The following is a 19,944-nucleotide window of genomic DNA, read 5'->3' on the forward strand; positions in this document are numbered from 1 at the left end:
AATACCTTCTGATTGGTATCATGTTTACTGGTTGATTGGTCATAAATTTTTTGAAATATAATTTCTTTCCAGTATCATAGTTGAACCCCAAAATAATAGAGTAGAAAATACATGAAAATTAAGCTGATTGACCCAGTAGCTGAATGATTAATATGAAGTTGTGGGAATCAAACCTGCATTACTTCATGTAATATGATAAAGGTTAATGGGCCTCACGCGCACCCTACTCCATCCCCACTGTTTGATCCTCTAGTTCTTATTGTAAAAAGGTATAAGAGGTTTCAATTGACTATTTCAGCCAGTGGAGATCACTCCAAATTAAATGCTCTATTGACCGGCTGAGTATAGGATTGTCTACTGGCGTAGTGATATCATATTTAGTGGGTAAACAATGCATTAGAGTGTAAATTCTGATTTTTGTATTGATAAATGACAGATCAATACATATTTATATTGATAATAAGATATAGAAGTATATTAATAAAAAAGAAGTAAATTTGTATTCAAGTGAGCTTTTGATAAAAAAAAATATATGTTTTATTGAAATTCGTATTTGTATCTATTACAGCTAAAAATCTGTTTGGTAAGAAGGTAAATTTGTCAATGCAAAACTAACCCAATTTTACAATTTATATGAATCGTTTTACGCTCTACATATTTGCATCGTTTCCAAACACAGCCTAAGTAAATAACCACTAATTATAGTAGATCTTTGATCAATCAAATTTATGTGAATTTTGATGAATACTAGTTTAACTTGAATGAATTTGCATCATTTCATTGAGCCAGTAGAGGATTTGAAGCCGTGGGGATCGAAGGCCCATGTTGGCCCATGTGGGGAAAGCCCATCATTTCAGTAGAGTATCGATACATCTTTAGAGAAGGAAACAAGGCTACAAATTGGATTGCAAATCATGCTCATACTAATGTTGTTTCTTTGTCAAATTTGCCTAGAACTTTAAATTTTATTTCTTTTTCTGACTTCTGGGGACGTGCCACCCCGTGTTGTGTATATTGGCGTGAGCTATCAAACTAGAGAAATTTTAGGATCTCTTGACTGATCCCTTAATTCAAGGGATAATTCTTATTATAGCCGGAGTTAGTAATCCCTAAATTCAAGGGATAATTCTTATCATAGTGATAGTTTGTGTATAGCAAGGAAAAGGAAAAAAGAATAGGGCCTGTATATATATACTCATTCTCCGTAAAGAATAAAAAGGAGAATATCTTTCTTCTACATAAGTTGTCATGGTATCAGAGCATGGTGTGTTTGAAGAGACCCACCAAGTAGGCATCGATAGCTACTTGAAGAGCAGAAACGGTGCTGCTCTAGAAACACAGATCTGTTTTGAAGTCCTGAGCGATCTCACGGACGATACGCTGAAAGGGTAATTTTCGGATCAAGAGCTCTGCGCTCTTCTCTATCCCTCCTTCAATGCCAAACTGAGGAGTTGCAGAACGAACCCCTATTCGAATGGAACCCCTGTACAGCTTCGGTGCTTGACATGCCTGACAACCTGGGTTTCTCCTCAACCAGAAGCGGACCGCCTTCCTCCCACCGAAGTTCGACCAGTCATTGTAGTATCCAGTGACGTCCTGGAACCTGCACAATCAAATAACATTGGATGATTGATCCTCCGCGTGGCTGAAAATTCTCTCTTTTGGAGAAATTTCAGGAGTTCGTCTCCTGTTCCAAAGTGATCTAATTGTCGCTTGATCCGATCCGACCTTCTTCGGATTAACCTTTGGGGAGTCAATAGGAGAGGTTCTCCGTTGCTGCTCCACTAAGTCATTTGCTCTCCTCTCAGTATCGATACTCAATTGTTTTCTTCGTGCAAGTAAACTCGGACTTCTTGCACTACTCTCATTTTGATCAGGTTGAGGTTCTGGCAGACTCTAGGTTTGGATCTGAAATTCGAAAGAGGTAACTCTGTTGCTGTTCTCCCGGACCGGTTGATAGAGCATATCGATCCTTGACAAAGTCTTCTACCTTTCTTTTCCTTTTTTTTTCTTCTTTCCTTGCCAACCATGTCTGATTCAGAAACCTCAGATCCTTCTAGGGAACAACAATCCAACCCTACCTTCACTGAATTAACCACCAGAATGGCTGAAATCCTGAACAGACAGACCTCAACTACAGAGACTCCCGTTGCTCAGATCGACATCAAGTTGGACGGCACCAATTATGCTATTTGGTCCCAAGTTGTTGAGATGTATATCTTTGGCAAAGACAAATTGGGATATATTAATGGCGATCTTCCCCAGCCTCCTCAGATTGGCCCAACCTTCCGGAGATGGCGCACGACCAATGCTATTGTCAAGGGTTGGTTGATTAACTCCATGGACGTATCCTTGATCGATAACTTTATTCGATTCCCTACAACAAAGATGGTGTGGAATTCTGTGGCAGTACTTACTTTGATGGCAGTGATACCTCGCAAGTATATGATCTCTGACGCCGTGTGACCCGCTTGCGACAATCTGGAGGATCTCTTGAAAAATAATATAATGATCTCCAAGGTTTGTGGCGTGAAATTGATTTTCGTCATCCAAATCCAATGGAGTGTGCTGCGGGTATTCAGCGTTATAATAATCTTCTTCAAGAAGAGAAGAGAAGGTGTATATTTTCTTGGATGGCCTTGATGACAGACTTGACAAGATTCGAGCAGATGTACTACAAATGCATCATTTTCCCATTGTTGAACAAGCATATGCACAGGTTCATAGGGAAGCTAGTCGGCAAAAGGTCATGATCACCGGTAACAATATTGAAACTCTAGGAGCTGTTTTGGCTTCCAAAAGTGCTAAAACTAGACAATCTACTCTGTCCTCAACAGGCTCTCTTTCTCTGAGCAACGGAAAATTTGGTATGACCTCTAAATCACAAACATATTCTGATGGAACTAAGTGTTCTCATTGTGGAAATTCAAAGCATACCCAGGAGAATTGCTTCAAACTACATGGCTACCCCGACTGGTGACATGAACTCCAAGCTCGAGTATGATGCTACTGGTGGTAAGGCTGCGATGGTTACAGCAGAACCCCAACTTTCACTCACACCACCTATTGAATTGTCACAAGGAGATGTACTCCTCTCAGACCCAGGTAACAATATTCCCCATAACACTGTTGATAGTAATGCTTGGATACTTGACTCGAGGGCTACCGACCACATGACCATGATGCTACTGATTTTTCAAAAACTTCACCACCAAGACGGGCTACAATCGCTAACGCCAATGGGGTTATATCTCCAGTCACCAGAGCAGGCACTATGACCTTGTCACCTACAATATCTTTAAATAACACTTTGCTTGTTCCCTCTCTCTCCCATAAATTACTATCTGTTAGCCAAATTTCCACTTATCTAAATTGTGTTGTACTCATCTATCATACCTTTTTTCTTTTTCAGGATATTCTCACCAAGGAGATAATTGGGCGTGATACTAGGAAGGGGGGGGGGGGGGGGGGGGCTCTACTACATGGATGATCTTAGTATGGGTCAAGCACATCTCACACAGAGTAACACCAAAGAACAACAGATTTGGATTTGGCATTGCCGGTTGGGACATCCATCATTTGGTTACATGAAACATTTATTTCTAGATTTATTTACAAATATGCAGCCTTGTGATTTTCAATGTAACACTTGCATTTTAGCTAAGAGTCATAGATCTATCTATCCGTTAAGTATGAATAAAAGTATAGTTCCATTTGCTTTGATTCACTCTGATGTGTGGGGGCCATCCCCGGTAACTACGATATCTGGTTTTCGCTGGTTCGTAATCTTTGTTGATGACTGCACTCGCATGACATGGTTGTATCTGCTGAAACATAAAGATGAAGTGTTGACTGTATTTCAATCTTTTCATATGATGGTTAAGACTCAATTCTCAGCTAAAATTCAGGTTCTCAGGTCTAATAATGGCGGGGAATATATGAATCAACGGTTCCGAGATTATTTCCGGATTCATGGACTAGTTCATGAGACTTCATGTGCACAAACTCTGCAGCAAAATGGCATTGCTGAGAGAAAGAATCGGCACATACTCAAAACTGCTTGTGCTTTGTTACTTAGAGCACATGTACCTCACCGACATTAGGTTGATGCTATTGCTACTACTATGCACCTCCTTAATCGAATGCCATCACGAGTCTTAAATTTTAAGACACCATTACAAGCTCTTTCATCACATGTCTCTCTGCCATCCGTGTTGGTGATTCCACCTCGAATTTTTGGTTGTGTGGCATTTGTACATCTGCATAAAAATCAATGCACAAAACTTGATCCATGTGCAACTAGGTGCTTATTTTTGGGATATGCAGTACATCAGAAAGGATACCGATGTTATGATCCAGCCACCCAACACACCTATGTTACCATGGATGTTACTTTTTTGGAATTTGAAACATTCTACTCTGCTTCCGAATCCAATTCTTTTCTTTAGGGGGAGAATCAGAATGAAGAATAGAATTGGTTTCTACCTGATTGGCTGAATAATAGTGATTCAATAGAAATGGTGGATAATACGGAACATTCTAGAACAAAAATGGTGGTCAATGAAGAACCTTCTACAGGTTCAAGAGAGACATCTACAACACCAGAAACATCTACATCGCCACTTCCAGCTAAAATAGAGTCCCCAACCTCCACAGTACCTGAAGACCCATCTCCTGAGAATATTCCTGAGGCAAATAAAGATATTCCTAAGGTAAACTCTCCTACTACACCTTCAAGCTCTAACGATATGAATACTTCTGCTGGTTACACTTTACCTTTCAGGCATAATCGTGGCAAACCGCCAAATAGATATTCTCCAGACATTGAGGATCAGAGGTCAAGGTATCCAATTGCCAATTATGTATTAACAAAGAGACTCTCCGAACCCCTCAAAACATTTGTGCAAGAATTGTCCTCAAATCATATTCCTACCAGTGTTCAAGAAGCTTTGACAAACCCAAAATGGACTCAGGCCATAAAGGAAGAAATGGACTCAGGCCATAGGGTGTAAATGGGTATTTTCCATTAAATATAAGGCGGATGGGTCGATCGAGAGATACAAAGCGAGGCTGGTCGCAAAAGGTTATACTCAGACACATGGCGTAGACTATCAAGAGACCTTCTCACCAGTGGCCAAATTGAATACGGTTAGAGTTTTATTATCACTTGCGGCAAACCTTGATTGGCCACTACACTAGTTCAATTTAAAGAACGCCTTCCTCCATGGTGATCTTGAAGAGGAGGTGTACATGGACATCCCACCTGGTTACATAGTGAATTCCAATGCCAAAGTTGTGTGTAAACTACAACGAGCACTATATGAACTGAAACAATCACCGTGGGCGTGGTTTGGGCGATTTAGTCTTGCGATGAAGAGATATGGCTTTCAACAAAGCAATTCAGACCATACACTATTTCTAAAGCACCAACAAGGGAAGGTAACAGGCTTAATAATATATGTAGATGACATGATTATCACAGAAAATGATGTAGGAGAAATAACAACACTCCAAAAGCAATTGGCGACTAAGTTTGAAATGAAGAACTTGGGGGGGGGGCTCAAATATTTTCTAAGAATTGAAGTTGCTAGATCAAGGCAAAGTATATTTCTATCTCAATGGAAATACACCTTGGATTTACTAGCCGAAGTGGGACAGTTGGAGTGCAAGCCGACAGACACACCAATTATTCAAAACCATAAACTTGGAGAATACCCAGACCAAGTACCTACCGATAGGAAGAGAGATCAAAGGCTGGTTGGTAAACTTATTTATCTCTCACATACTCATCCAGACATCGCTTACGCTGTCAGCGTTGTGAGTCAATTCATGCATTGCTCAAGCGAAGATCGCATGAATGCTGTAATGCGGATTCTTCGATACTTGAAGTCCTCACCTGGAAAATGACTTATGTTCTCAAAGAATAATCATTTAAAGATTGAGGGCTATACAGGCGCAGATTGGGTGGGAAATATCTTGAATAGAAAATCCACCTCAGGGTACTATACATTTGTTGGCGGGAATCTTGTTACATGGAGAAATATAAAACAAAAGGTGGTGGCCTTATCAAGTGCTGAAGCTAAGTTTCGGGGAATGGCTAAAGGTCTTTGCGAGCTTCTCTGGCTTAGAAGATTAATGACTGAACTTGGTTTCCCCCCAACCTTTGAGATGGACCTATTCTGTGATAACAAGGCCACCATAGATATCTCTCATAATCCTGTCCAACATGATCGAATGAAGCATGTGGAGGTGGACCGATATTTCATCAAACAAAATATCGAAGATAAAATCATTCGATTTCCTTTTATCAAATCGAAAGAACAGCTGACAGATATACTTACAAAAGCTGTATCTAGTAAAGACTTCTACAACTCACTTGGCAAGTTGGGCATCCAAGATTTGTATGCACCAACGTGAGGGGGAGTATTGGCGTGAGCTATCAAACTAGAGAAATTTTAGGATCTCTTGACTGATCCCTTAATTCAAGGGATAATTCTTATCATAGCCGGAGTTAGTAATCCCTGAATTCAAGGGATAATTCTTATCATAGCCGGAGTTAGTAATCCCTGAATTCAAAGGATAATTCTTATCATAGTGATAGTTTGTGTATAGCAAGAAAAAGGAAAAAAGAAAAGGGCCTGCATATATATACTCATTCTCCGTAAAGAATAAAAAGGCGAATATCTTTCTTCTACATAAGTTGTCAGTGTAACCCCTCTTCCTGTTCTATCAAAAGAAAAAAAGAATGAAATACAGGCAAATGACCTGATCAAACTGGTTGACCCATCACTCCCAAACGGGATTTCCTATTCACTTTTCTTACCCACTCTCTATTCGTCGTGAATTGCAGCCACACATCTCTATTATGAATTGAGAGATGTGTGGCTGTAATTCATGACGGGTAGAGAGTGGATAAGAAAAGTGAGTAGCAAATCTGGGTTCCATCACTCCTGCATTATTTCTGGGTCCATTCCACCCCTTAAAACTGTTAAGCTGCAGAAAAACATTGACTTGATCAATAACTTGATCCAGCTTCATGGATCAGACATACTTTTCTGTATATTTTACCCATTTTCATCATTAATAACAATATTTTTCATTTATGAAACTTATTTTATAAGTATTTGATATTAAAAATATGCTTAAATTTGTTGTAAATTTTCTATATTATTTATTTTTCAATTTATAACATCACATAAGATTGACACGTTTGATGCAAGACCAAACATCCCGACGGAAAATCAAATCCTTTTCTGAGTTGGTTTTTAAAACACTGACAACTCTTTTTTCTTTAAAAAAAATCTTACTCTCCCTTTTAAAAATAAGGGAATCTTCCTTTCAACGGATGAATGTTAGATTTAATATCCATCGTCAAATGACGAGGACGATTCCTCCTTTCCAAAAGGAGCAAAAGTGAACTCAAAAGATAAAGCGTGATGCTACAATGAACTTGCTTTGAGGTCCTTCAAGCTTTTCCCTTTATTCAGTCGTCGTAAACTCGTAATTGTAACCTACGAGCAGAGGTTTTGAACCCCATCAAATCTAGAATATCACCTGTCAACAAGTTTAAAATATCGGATAACTTTCAGCCATCTGAAATAAACATTAAGACCCAACAAATGACAAGCACCTCAGCATTTAAGTTCTTGAAGCAAACATCCCAATAAGGTGAGGTCCGTGAATAGATTTTTATTCTTAACATGTCTCCTCGTTTGAAATCTCATTGGACTTGAAGTGTGGACAAGTCCAGATTCACTTATACCCTATGCTGCTGAAATTTGATAGTTGCAATTTTCCCATTAACTTAAAATCCTCTAACAAAAACACAAAAATGTCTAAAATATCGATGAAATTACTATTGAGGCTGGTTTTATAGAAAAAAAATATAAAATTTATAAACAATAAAAGAAAGAGAATTTAAAATTGCAGTTTTACCTTTGAGGGGTTGATATGAAGAATAAATTTGAAAAACAAATCTATTTCAGAAAAGAGATTGGAAGGGTTTGGGCTAATCATTCATATGAGGAAAAAATTAGAAAATAAACATCTTAGTCAAAAGTAATTGCATAGGTATTTTAGACATTTTCATGATTCCAATAAAACGGGTCTAATTGCAACTATATTAGAAAGTTTAAGGGAGATGATTGTAATTACCAACCTTCAGGAGAGGTTTTAACAACAACAAAAAACTTAAAGGGAAGTTTCAGAAATTTACACTAATTTTAATTAAGCATAAATGGGGGCGATGGGAATCAAACACTTGACCACTTGGTCAAAAAGGTGTTGATACCATCTTAAATAACTATTCACCCCAAAAGTTCACGGTTAAAGGTGTAAATCGGGTTGTGCTGTGCTGGCCTGCGGGCCATCCCGGGCCGTGCCACCCTCCCCGGGATAACTTGGGGGGTCGGTCCGACATGGCCCACGGCCCAAGCCCATGCGGGCCCATGCTGTGCCATGGGCCGGGTTGGTAAGCCTTGGGCCAGGCCAGGCCATGGACTGGGCCAAAGTTATTTATTTAAAAAATTTGAAAAAAAAACTTGAAATTTTAATTTTATATGAATTTTGATGTATACAATTACTTATATATACAATAATTAAATAAATTAATATAATAAAATTGAAAAAATTTGCTTATTTTATTAATATATTATAAACTATATATTATTATATAATTATAATTTATATAAATATATTATATATTATATATTATATATAAAACATATATAAATAATATATATGGGCCATGCTGGTTGTGCTAGGTTGGGCATGGGTTGGGTCATGCTGGCACGTAGGCCACGAGCGGCATGTCCCGCTTGGTTGTGCTATATCGGCCCAACCCGTGGACCTAAAACCCCAGACCTAGTATAACCCACATGATCATGCCAAGCCTGAAACATCCCACGTGCCATCATACTGGATCATAGGTGGCACAGCTCGGTTTATACCTCTACTTACGGTTCAACCTAGCTAAAAGCTTAAGCTGTTAGGTGAGGTTTCTAAACAGGTTTTTTATTCTCTAACACTAAATAATTCATGGTCTTCAGCACAAATGTGGACAGACTTGAATTCATGAAGCAGAAACTTCTGTCATCTAGCACAGTACGAGAGTTTGCTTATTAAATTCATACTTAACCATTAAGAAATTCAAAGCAATAAATATGCAATTTTTTTTTTTTCAGTTGTGAGGTGAGATGGTTATTCAAAATTAAACTTCAAGTGGACAAAATCGTATCTTCTTCAAAGTTCCATGTATCTCATTTTCCAAGACAAACTGCCTCTCTTTCTCATCTAATTTACCATGTAGTTTGTTTGCAGCCAAAGGAAACACTATTCATTTTTCCCACTATTTTCCTACCAATTGCATCACAGTTTGGATGTGTACGAGGGTTCTTCTCAATGAATGCACGTTTTTCTGAACAAAAACCAGCATTTTTCTTCTGGTAAGACTTGCAATGACAAGTCTGAATCGGGCACATGGTGGATGAAGCTCTTGTGCCCCAGAGATATAGCTAATCACTATAGTTCTACTCCCCCTTTCAGCAACAGTAAACGGAGCTCACCATGAAATGACTCTAAATTTTTGAGATCACGATTTACCTTGGTTATGGATTCTAACATTAGCTAACCTTTCAATGCTAAATCAAATTTGTTTCTTCATATTTGGGTCCTAGCACTATCATACCAAGACTTACCCCATCCCACAATAGCAGTAACAGAAGGCTTCTCTTTGATTATATCTATTTATTATCTCTGTATCCTCCCTCCTACCAAAAACATCAGAATCATCAACTAAAGAGCTACTATATAGTTTCATTCATATCAATTATTAATGGAACATTAATTTTGCAGTTTCCATCTGTTTTTTTTTTTTTTTTACCTTTCATTCCTTTATCTGACCATGTACCCATCAAATAGTGAGGTCCAAACTTCTTTTCAATCTCAATTAGCTTTTCCTCAGTTTCAGTTATGATGGGTGAAATCTCATGGATGCTTAGAATTTGCTCTACATTCAATGAAAATTACAAAAATAGAGGTACCTGACTTCTCTTTCTACTTTGGGTTCTTTCAATTCTCTCTTTGAGAGCTTCCATACATGAACTTGTCGTCATCCATGTGAAATGCCACATACTGAAAATCCATGTTGCGAATTCCCAACTGTAAATTATTTTTTTTCCTTGCCTCTGAAAAGCTAGTCATTGGATGAACTCCCATATATAAGTGTGTTAGTTTATTCAACTCGTTAATTTTCAATTTTCCACAATGATCTGAAATTCCCCAAGTGCAGGGGAGGCCAATTTGTCAAGCATGGTCTGCATCAGTGAAGAATTAATGCAACATTAGCTAGCTGCTTTATCTTCTATTTCTTCTTACAAGGATGAACACCAGAAATTTGGCTATGTTTTCTTGTATGAAGAAGGATGTATACGGTCATCAAACCAGTATTTTTAAATTCATTTTCCCTAAAAGGTGGAAGAAAAGTAGAAATGTTATCAAGTTAACCTCCATTACTGCCACTCTCTGCTGAATCCAATTGCATTTTGACATCTCTTTTGTCATTTTGAGGAAAAAGAACCACCTAGTAGTACTTGAAGGTCCCCACCATGGTGAGGTTTTCCATCAACTGGTAGTGAAAATGACTCTTATCTCAACCCATCTCTCACCTAAATTATTCTTGTACTAGAAAGTTCAACTTCAATGAACCCGACCTCATACTAAGAGATTGATGACAGGTCCACCTTGTGGTGTGTAGTGGTTTTATTTCTGTTTTTAACCCTTCCTTACCTAGCAGGGTCATATACAGGAAAAGAACCTTTTTCCTTGGTGAGCAAGAAGAATAAAACTAAAGCTAGCAATAGCATTGGCTACATTACATTAAAAGTTGCAATTCATGAGGCATTCCTAGTCAGATTCAATTATCTGGTTTATACTGGGGTCTTTTTGTTTTCTTCTTTCCCAGAGCCCCAAAATTTATTCAAGGTGGAGGAATGGCCACCTTAAATTTTACTAAAAATTCAGAAAACACAGTTTACATTGGGTGTCTCTATATCATTACCTCGGAGACAAGACTAGTTAGGTTCTGTACTTCAATGAAAAGAAACTAGAATACTACAATATGAAGTTGCTTGTTGCGACGGCATTCTGTTCATGCTACGCCGAGGTATCTTTTTGAATGCAAGATTCTGCTTGGGTATTGGCAAGCAACCTTGCCAAATTCAACATTCTCTTGAAGCTGCTTTGGTTATAAATGGATATGTTTCAAATGAATTCTCTGCATTCTGCTATTCACCTTATAACACGCTTATCATTCTCTGTTCTTTCTTCTTTTGTTCTTGCTAGAGACCTCCAAGCTTCTTTTGTGGAGCTCTTTAGCATTTCTGGTGAGCTTGTGTCCTATACATATTGTTTTCTTGTTTCTGGTTTTTTATGTATCATTCAGTTCTTTCTTATTGTAGTTTAATAGATTGCTTATTATTTGGGATTGACTTGTTTAGCTTTTGGTCCAATTTGCTCTTCCTAGACATTGATCAATGATTTCACTTTTTTTGTCACTTTCATTCATTTTATGTTGATGTTAATTGTTATGACAATTTAAATTACTAGAACTTCAAGTCTAATACACATTTTGGACCCTTCACAAGGCATTCTTGTTGTTTCAGTACCCAATAAATGATCATGAAGAGTTATTCCCTATTGATGATTTGATTTTTGATAATTTTGTCTATTTATTATGCTAATACTTTCCTGTTTTGCTTTACTTAATTAGACTATTTCATTTAAATAATTGGAATTAAAAAATCTGTATGCATGAACAACTGAAGCCAAAATCTTCCTGATTTGTATAGAAACAAGAAGATGATTTGGAGCTTCTTGATCACCTTTTTGGTTGTATTTGATTTGTTTTTTTTCTAGAAATACCTTAAAGAGACATCAATATGTCACATCCTCTATTGGAATTTATTAGAATTTACATTTTCCTCTACCCCATAGAACAATGTACAAACCCAATGATATCTGCCTAGTATAGCTAGTCATGGTCTTTTCTTATAAATTCACAAGGGTGTTATGGTAAATAGGAGGAAATTATATTTCCTTAAAGATGGTCTTTACTACCTCTCTTATTTGCTTTTGTTTTTACTGTTATGGTTTACTAGCTTCTTGACCAAACACAGTATCCGCTTTTTCATTATTTCAAGTTGAATGCTTAACTGATTAATTTTTCCTAAAAACCATGGACAACTAAACACTAACATCTATTAATCAATTTAATTTTTCCCTTTTGATTATTAAATAATATATAATAGAAAAGCTACAAAATAAAAATAAAGAAAAGTACACGAAAAAAAAGAATATATCTTAGTCTAATGCTCCTTTTGAGTCAGATAAAAGGCAGTATCTTACGACTTCTGACCTCAGCCCACAACCTCGTTGAACCAAATTTTAACTTGATCATGGCCTCATGGGCTTCTTTTAAATATAGATTCTTAGAAACCTAATTAGGCATTATACCATTACTGATCAAGTCTTTCAGTCTCTCACCAAATAAAGAAAATATCAAAATCCTTTCTTTCTTGTACATTGAGAAAACCCCAATAATATAGTAATTAATATTAGCTTCCAAGTAGAATCTTTGAACATTTAAGAAAGAAAAGGAAAAGATTAATAATATGAAGTATCAAAATCCTTTCTTATTCCAATCTTGGATTTTATTCATAGACCTAATCTTCATAAGGCTTTATTTTGTTTTGTGAATAAAATAAAATTTATAAACAGAAGAAAAAAGAGATCAACAGAGAAATAATATAGAGCTTGAAACCTTGAGCCCAAAACACCAACAAAAAACAGGGTTCAAAATAATCAATATTTTGATTGTTATATTTCACTGTCAATGAGCTATAACATTAACAAATCTATCTTTGTATATGTTTCATTTTGATCACTGCATAGTAAATATCTTTTTCATTAGATGATTATATATAACAAATGGAGGTTAATTACATCCAAATTATTGAACAGTTATAGTGTTTCTAGCTAGGAATTGCAGAAAATGGGCAAAACACTTCAGATCTTCGGATTTCCTTCTAATGTCACCGCGAAAGAGGTTAAGGATTTCCTTGAGAAGTATACAGGACAAGGAAGCATTTATGCAATAAAGATCAGGCAGTCCAAGGTTGAAAGTGCAGGAGCATTTGCAATAGTTCAGTTTACAACTATTGAGAATACCAAGGCTAAACACATATTTGCTAAACGACTACGCTATAAGAATTCCAAACTGAGGGCTCAAACCATGGTAAATGATATTGTATCCAAATCAATGGTGACAATGTTTAACTTGGAAAATGTAGGTTTGCACTTCGGCTGTCAAGTTTCAGATGAAAGGTTTTCAGTTCTTTGGAAATGCTACAATGTCGAAGTGAGCTTCGGATTCGGTCTACAAAAGTTATTCTTCTACCTATCCCATTGCGATGTGAAATACAAACTTGAGCTATCTTCCCAGAACATTTGGAGAATTAAGCTACACCATCCACGTGGTCAATTAAGGAAGTTCCTTTTAATTCAGGTACGCTTATTGTTAAAAGATACATGCATATATATATATATATGTATGTTGAATTACATAGCTAGTTTTCTTCAATTTTTTTTTTTTTTTAGTTTAGAAAATAGAAATCAAATTGTTATCATTAATTAGAAGAATCATTTTTAAATTTTAATCCCATTAATTAATTTTTTTTTGTGACAAGCAGTTAGTTTATAGTTTCATACTATATGATTAGATACTATAATTTCAGCTAGTAATAGGACATAAATAGTAATTAAAAAAAAAACCTTGTGCACTGAATTCCTCCAATTAACCAACCAAGGTTCAAACTGTCAACATGGGTGATATGCAAAAAATTGCATTTCGCACCATTCTTAGTGATGAGAAATGGTTCCTGGTTTAAAGCTTTGAATATGGTCTTATCTAAGTTTTTTTTTTCCTGGTATTTAATCATATGCCTGAATCCGCCATAGGGGCAATATTTATTTATTTTTGGGAATAACACGGCAACACACTAATAACTTTCCTCCAAAATCAGTCATAGTGGGAATCAAATCCGCACATATCGTTTGAAACAACCCTGTACCAACTGAGCCACCCCTCAATTGGCATTTAAGAAGGGTATTAGGCATTGTACATGGTCACATGTCCTAAACCTCCAACCCCGAAACCCCTGTTAAGGAAACCGTTCAACCTAAAGGCTTTAAGCTGAAGGTGAGATCACTGAATAGATTTTTATTCTCTAATACCCCCAACCCCAATGCAGGATTCAATTCCAAATCTCCCCTGCAACCAGAGCCAGAGATCATTAATGTCACAGATGGTGAGATACTGGCATATCAATACACCACTGCTGTAACTCTAATTCAACAACATGCCTGTTAGACACCTTTTTTTTTTTTTTTTTTTTTAAAGAAGGGTTAGCATGATTTGAACCAAAGTTGCCCACGATCTAGACTTAAATGCACTTTTAACAACTAGGCAACCATTCATTTTATACTAATGAATTAAATTACTTTTATTAACTTTAATGTCCACATTTCATATAGAATTTAAACAAATAACATATATCCAACAATTCTAACTATAAATTAAAAAGAATATTATTCAAAAGTAGTATTTTATAAATTAATAAAATATATGATTTATCAAATCCATATTTATATTAGAAAATGATTTTCAATCTCAAGAAATTCATTTCAATAAAAATATTAGTAATAGATTAAAATTTTTATAAATTATTAACTAATATTTTAATTTTCAGCAAACAAAAACTTATTTATTATTTACAAAAATAGTTTTTTACAAAACATTCAGGAATATAATATAAATTGGATCTATCAAATCCACTAATTTGAATTTAGACATGTTGCTTTGGGCCTGATTTTACACTGTATCGGGCTCGGGCCCGTTGGAATTTTTGCAAAAGCCAAGCCCGAGTGCGGCCCACGAGCAAATCTATCTGCATTTATTTCAAAATTTTGATTTTTTGATTTTTAAAAATTTATAGAAAATAAAAATATTAATGATGAAAGTTATTTTAGTAATTAAAATTTATGAATTTGCATATGGTATGTATCTTCTAAAGATTAATAAATTTGATATATTCTAAGTTAAGATTACATGCATATTTTTATAAACTACTATTGATATTTTATAATAATATATTTATTTTTACACAAATAAAAATATTGTTTACCAAACATTCAAGAAATAATTTTTAGTTGACTTTTTTTGTTAATGTTAAAAATTAAAAAAAGTAAAATAGAAAATAATTGATATAATAATTCAAATATAATAGGTGCATGAAATTATATACCTTTGACTTCAATAAAAAATAAAATAATAATTAGTGCATGTTTTAATTTTTGAAAATCTATATAATATGTACCTTGTACTCTTGATTGATGCATTATCAATAAATTTGTATGATATTTATGTATCCCACTATATTAATTATAATGTGTTTCCCCACATATATATATATATATATATATATATATATAATTATATACACTATTAGAATATATATTTTCTATGTATTTATTTATTATTAATAGCTATTTTGACATTAAATTTAATATTATTAATATATTTAAAGAATTTATATACATTTCCCTAATATATATACAGGTGTCTTTATATTTTCTTTGTGTTGACATCCATGCATTCCCAATACGTATTGGTATCTGTGTCCAATTTAGTTACACCACATAAAAATATTTCTTTGATATTTAACTTGTTCATGCTTGAACCATGAACCTTGAAACATATCCAACAGCAAGAATGTTGACATAAACCTTATCTGTTACAATTGTAGCTGTTCGGTGCCCCGCGAATTTATGAGAAAATTTTACAATCTCCAGAACCCACCATTCATGAGGATTCTGTATTAAACTATTATAAAGACATTCCTGATGATCAGTGGGTAAGAATAACTGATTTTACTCCATCATGCTCCATTGCACAATCTTCCTGCATCTGTTTGCAACTTCCACACAATTGCCCGCTTCCAAACATTCGTGAACTGTTTTTCTACTACGAAAAGAATGAAGATCGATTTGCTTTAGAAAATGGTTCTTCTTTCTGTCGCAATTTGGATCTAGTCCCCATTGTTCAGCCTCCTGACGGAATTAAGGTGCCATTTGATATTCTCTACAAAGTTAGTTCCTTGGTTCAACAAGGGTGCATACCAGGGCCAACACTCGACCGCCAGTTTTTCAGTTTGGTAGATCCTGAATCAACAGCCAGAGCTCATATAGAACGAGCCCTTCATGATCTGTATCGCGGAGAAGAATGTTGCTATGAACCTGTGAAGTGGTTGAGAAATCAATACAAGAGGTATCAGACATCGAAGAATGTGCCTAAGACTCCTCGGATTTCGTTGAGCTCTGGCGTGGTGTATCTTCGTAGAGTTCAAGTTACCCCTTGTAAGGTTTACTTCTACGGCCCAGAACCCATTGTCTCCAATCGTGTTTTACGCCATTATCCAGAAGAAATTGATAATTTTATCCGTGTTGCATTCGTTGATGAAGAATTAGATAAAATCTTTCCAATGGACTTGTACTCATCACGTAAATCTTCTGCAAGCGATGATGACAAATACACGGGAATTTACAAGAGGCTGCTTTCTGTTTTGAAAAATGGTATAGTCATTGGTGATAAGAAGTTTGAGTTTCTTGCTTTCTCCCCAAGTCAGCTGCGAGAAAATTCTGTGTGGATGTTCGCTTCAACAAATGAGCTTACTGCAGATAGCATCAGGGAATGGATGGGCGATTTTCGTAACATAAGAAATGTGGCAAAATTTGCAGCAAGGCTGGGTCAGTCTTTCAGCTCATCCATTGGAACTTTGAATGTGAATAGCGGTGAATTTGAAGTTATTCCCGATGTTGAGATTGAAGGAGAGAACGGAACCACGTACGTTTTCTCCGACGGAATCGGCAAGATTTCTGTTGAGTTTGCACGCAGAGTGGCAGCTGCCTGTAATCTCAGGGGTTGTACGCCTTCTGCCTTCCAAATTCGGTATGCAGGTTATAAGGGTGTTGTAGCCTTGGACCCAACATCAACAGCAAAGCTATCGTTGAGGCCAAGCATGGCCAAGTATGATTCAGAGACCACGAAACTAGACGTCCTGACATGGAGCAAGTTTCACCCATGTTACCTCAACCGTCAAATAATTGTTCTGTTATCTACCCTCGGCGTCGAAGATCAAATATTTGAGAATAAACAAAAAGAGATTGTAGAGCAGCTGGACTTGATTTTAACAGATCCTTTCGTTGCACGAGAGGTGCTTGATATCATGTCTGTTGGAGAAAGCACCAGAGTTCTCAAGGAAATGCTCAAATGCTATAAGCCTGATGCTGACCCATATCTTTCGAGGATGCTGCGGACTTTTCGCCTGTCAAAGTTTTTGGATCTTCGGACTAGGTCAAGAATATTTGTTCCACATGGTAGAGCAATGATGGGGTGCCTTGATGAAACAGGAACCTTAGACTACGGGGAAGTATTCATTCAAGTTTCTTCTGTTGGATACAGACAATTCAATGATAGTTCTATCTTTACATTTGGGGGAATTGAGTTAAGCCAGCAGACATGTATCGTGACGGGGACAGTAGTAGTGGCAAAAAATCCTTGCCTTCACCCTGGAGATGTGCGTGTTCTTTGTGCTGTTGATGTCCCAGCTTTGCATCATATGGTGGACTGTCTTGTTTTTCCAAAGAAGGGAGAGAGGTCAGTAAAATTAACTGTTTGATTGATTAATGTTTTGCAATTAATCTTGGGCTACTCTTTATTCCATAATCACTATCAATGTTTTTATTAAATGAGAAGCTTGCATATACCAAAAGATAGAATGCAACATAACAAAGCTTCTTTCTGCAACTTGAATAGCCCGACAGTGATTTCTGGTACCAGTACTTTGAATACCATAGAATTTGTGATCAAATTCATTCTCAAGTTGTAATATAAGTTGAATTGTGATTTCTTTTATTCAAAGTATCATATTCTTCACTTAGTTTTTTTGCTACTCATTAATTTTAGTTGAATATTGATTCTAGACCACATCCAAATGAGTGCTCTGGAAGCGACTTGGATGGTGATGTATACTTTGTCAGCTGGGACCCTTTGCTCATCCCACCCCGTCAAGTGCAGCCCATGCATTATACTTCAGCACCAAATATCCAACTGGATCATGAGGTTACAATTGAGGTATTAGTCATTCATATCATCATTTGTCATCAAATTGTTTTCTGCATTAATTTAGGAAATATATATCATAGTTGTTTAGTTTTTCAAGACTAATTGATAATCACATATCAGAAATCAGGTTTACTAAATTCAGCAAAAATAACTATAATTAAACATCATTACTATTTAATTTCTATCACATAGAGTTGAAAATTAGGCTGGAGCAATAGTACTAATTGGTCTTTACTGTGGTTGTTTTAGATGGGAATCACTTAAAATGGAAATTAGTAATGCTATCTTATGGTTTTCAAAGCGCAAATGCAACCATATCTGCATTGATATATAATAAACATTAAGTTGCTCAGATTCTTACTAAACTTGATCCTTGAGAGTGAATGATATATAGAGGCCCTTTTGTTCTATATATATATATATATAGTGATATATCACACAATCATTTATTTATTTGGTTTAGGAAGTTGAGGAGTACTTTGCAAACTATATGGTTAACGATTGCTTGGGAGTAATGGCAAACACCCACACAGTCTTCGCAGACAAGAGGGAGCTTAAGGCTGAGAGTGATGAATGCTTAGAGCTTGCTAAGCTATTTTCAATTGCTGTTGACTTCAATAAGACTGGTATTCCAGCTCGTATCCCCTCTCGTCTGCATGTCAAGGAATACCCAGATTTCATGGAAAAGCCCAACAGAGACACTTATGAATCACAGTCTGTGATTGGAAAGCTCTACAGGGAGATAAAAGATGTTGCACCAAAAACATTCTCTCTGGAACCTTTCACTCGAGAGATGGCAAGTAAGTACTACGATCGTGACCTGGAGGTTGATGGCTACAGGGATTACATTGATGATGCTTACGAGTGCAAAGCAGAGTATGATTACAAGCTGGGAGGCCTAATGGAGAAATATGGGATCAAAACTGAGGCAGAGCTAGTGAGTGGAAACATAATAAATGAATCCAAGTCTTTCCAGAAACTCAAGGATCCGGAGGAAATTGGATTGGCAGTGAGGTCCCTTAAAAAAGAAGCGAGGGGATGGTTTACTGGGAAGTCCACCAACTCAGATTCTCAGGAAGCCAAGGCGTCGGCTTGGTATCATGTAACATATCACCCAGATTTCTGGGGTTGCTACAATGAAGGAAAGAATTGGGATCATTTCCTTAGCTTCCCCTGGTGTGTCTGTGATGAGCTACTTCGTATCAAGAAAAAGAAGATGACTGCCCCACCCACCTCGGCACCACCGCGACGTCGACGTCGCAGGTCCAGGCATGCTCAGAGGAAGCAATGAACACATGGATCACTGTATATACCCACATCACCTTACAATAAGTTCATTCATGAACATCTATTCATCAATTGTGTAATTATTTGTGCTCCTGAATAAAAGAATAGAGAGCAGCTAAACAGACCCATTAATGTTTGCTCCAGATTTTGATATTTGTAATTATATTCAAGTAATTAAAACTAGTCAAAGATGTGTCTATATATTATGAACCCAAAATTAATCATTGATTTGTGATGATGCACAATCCGATCGGTCTTACCTGCTGGTAACCTTGCCTCTGACGGGGCTGAAGATGCTTGAAACAAGGGAGAAATTGGAGATTTCCGGGGAGGAACCCGATGGGAATACTACGAAGCTCAAGTTAGCACTCTTGAGAAGGCAAGGAAAATTGAAGGTTTCAAGACCAGAAAGCACAAAT

General features: G+C 36.4%; 1 protein-coding gene across 1 annotated transcript; it reads left to right on the plus strand.

Moving 5' to 3' along the window:
* Positions 1 to 10,911: 10,911 nt before the first annotated feature.
* On the plus strand, positions 10,912 to 19,742 carry LOC104607426 (putative RNA-dependent RNA polymerase 1). The gene is made up of 6 exons (XM_010273067.3): positions 10,912 to 11,161; positions 11,341 to 11,381; positions 13,033 to 13,561; positions 15,861 to 17,770; positions 18,097 to 18,247; positions 18,702 to 19,742. The coding sequence occupies exons 3-6, from the start codon at positions 13,049 to 13,051 to the stop codon at positions 19,527 to 19,529; spliced, it is 3,402 nt and encodes a 1,133-aa protein (XP_010271369.2). The 5' UTR covers positions 10,912 to 11,161; positions 11,341 to 11,381; positions 13,033 to 13,048; the 3' UTR covers positions 19,530 to 19,742.
* Positions 19,743 to 19,944: the final 202 nt, after the last annotated feature.

The sequence above is a fragment of the Nelumbo nucifera genome, chromosome 4 (assembly GCF_055504915.1).
Source record: "Nelumbo nucifera cultivar China Antique chromosome 4, China Antique-T2T, whole genome shotgun sequence".
Taxonomy (NCBI): Eukaryota; Viridiplantae; Streptophyta; class Magnoliopsida; order Proteales; family Nelumbonaceae; genus Nelumbo; species Nelumbo nucifera.

Bases quoted from the DNA above. Each gene is read 5' to 3' on its own strand.
- LOC104607426 (XM_010273067.3), top strand. From the start codon at position 13,049: ATGGGCAAAACACTTCAGATCTTCGGATTTCCTTCTAATGTCACCGCG. The intron at 13,562-15,860 runs GTACGCTTATTG...TTACAATTGTAG, and splicing joins GGAAGTTCCTTTTAATTCAG to CTGTTCGGTGCCCCGCGAAT. The intron at 18,248-18,701 runs GTATTAGTCATT...TATTTGGTTTAG, and splicing joins ATCATGAGGTTACAATTGAG to GAAGTTGAGGAGTACTTTGC.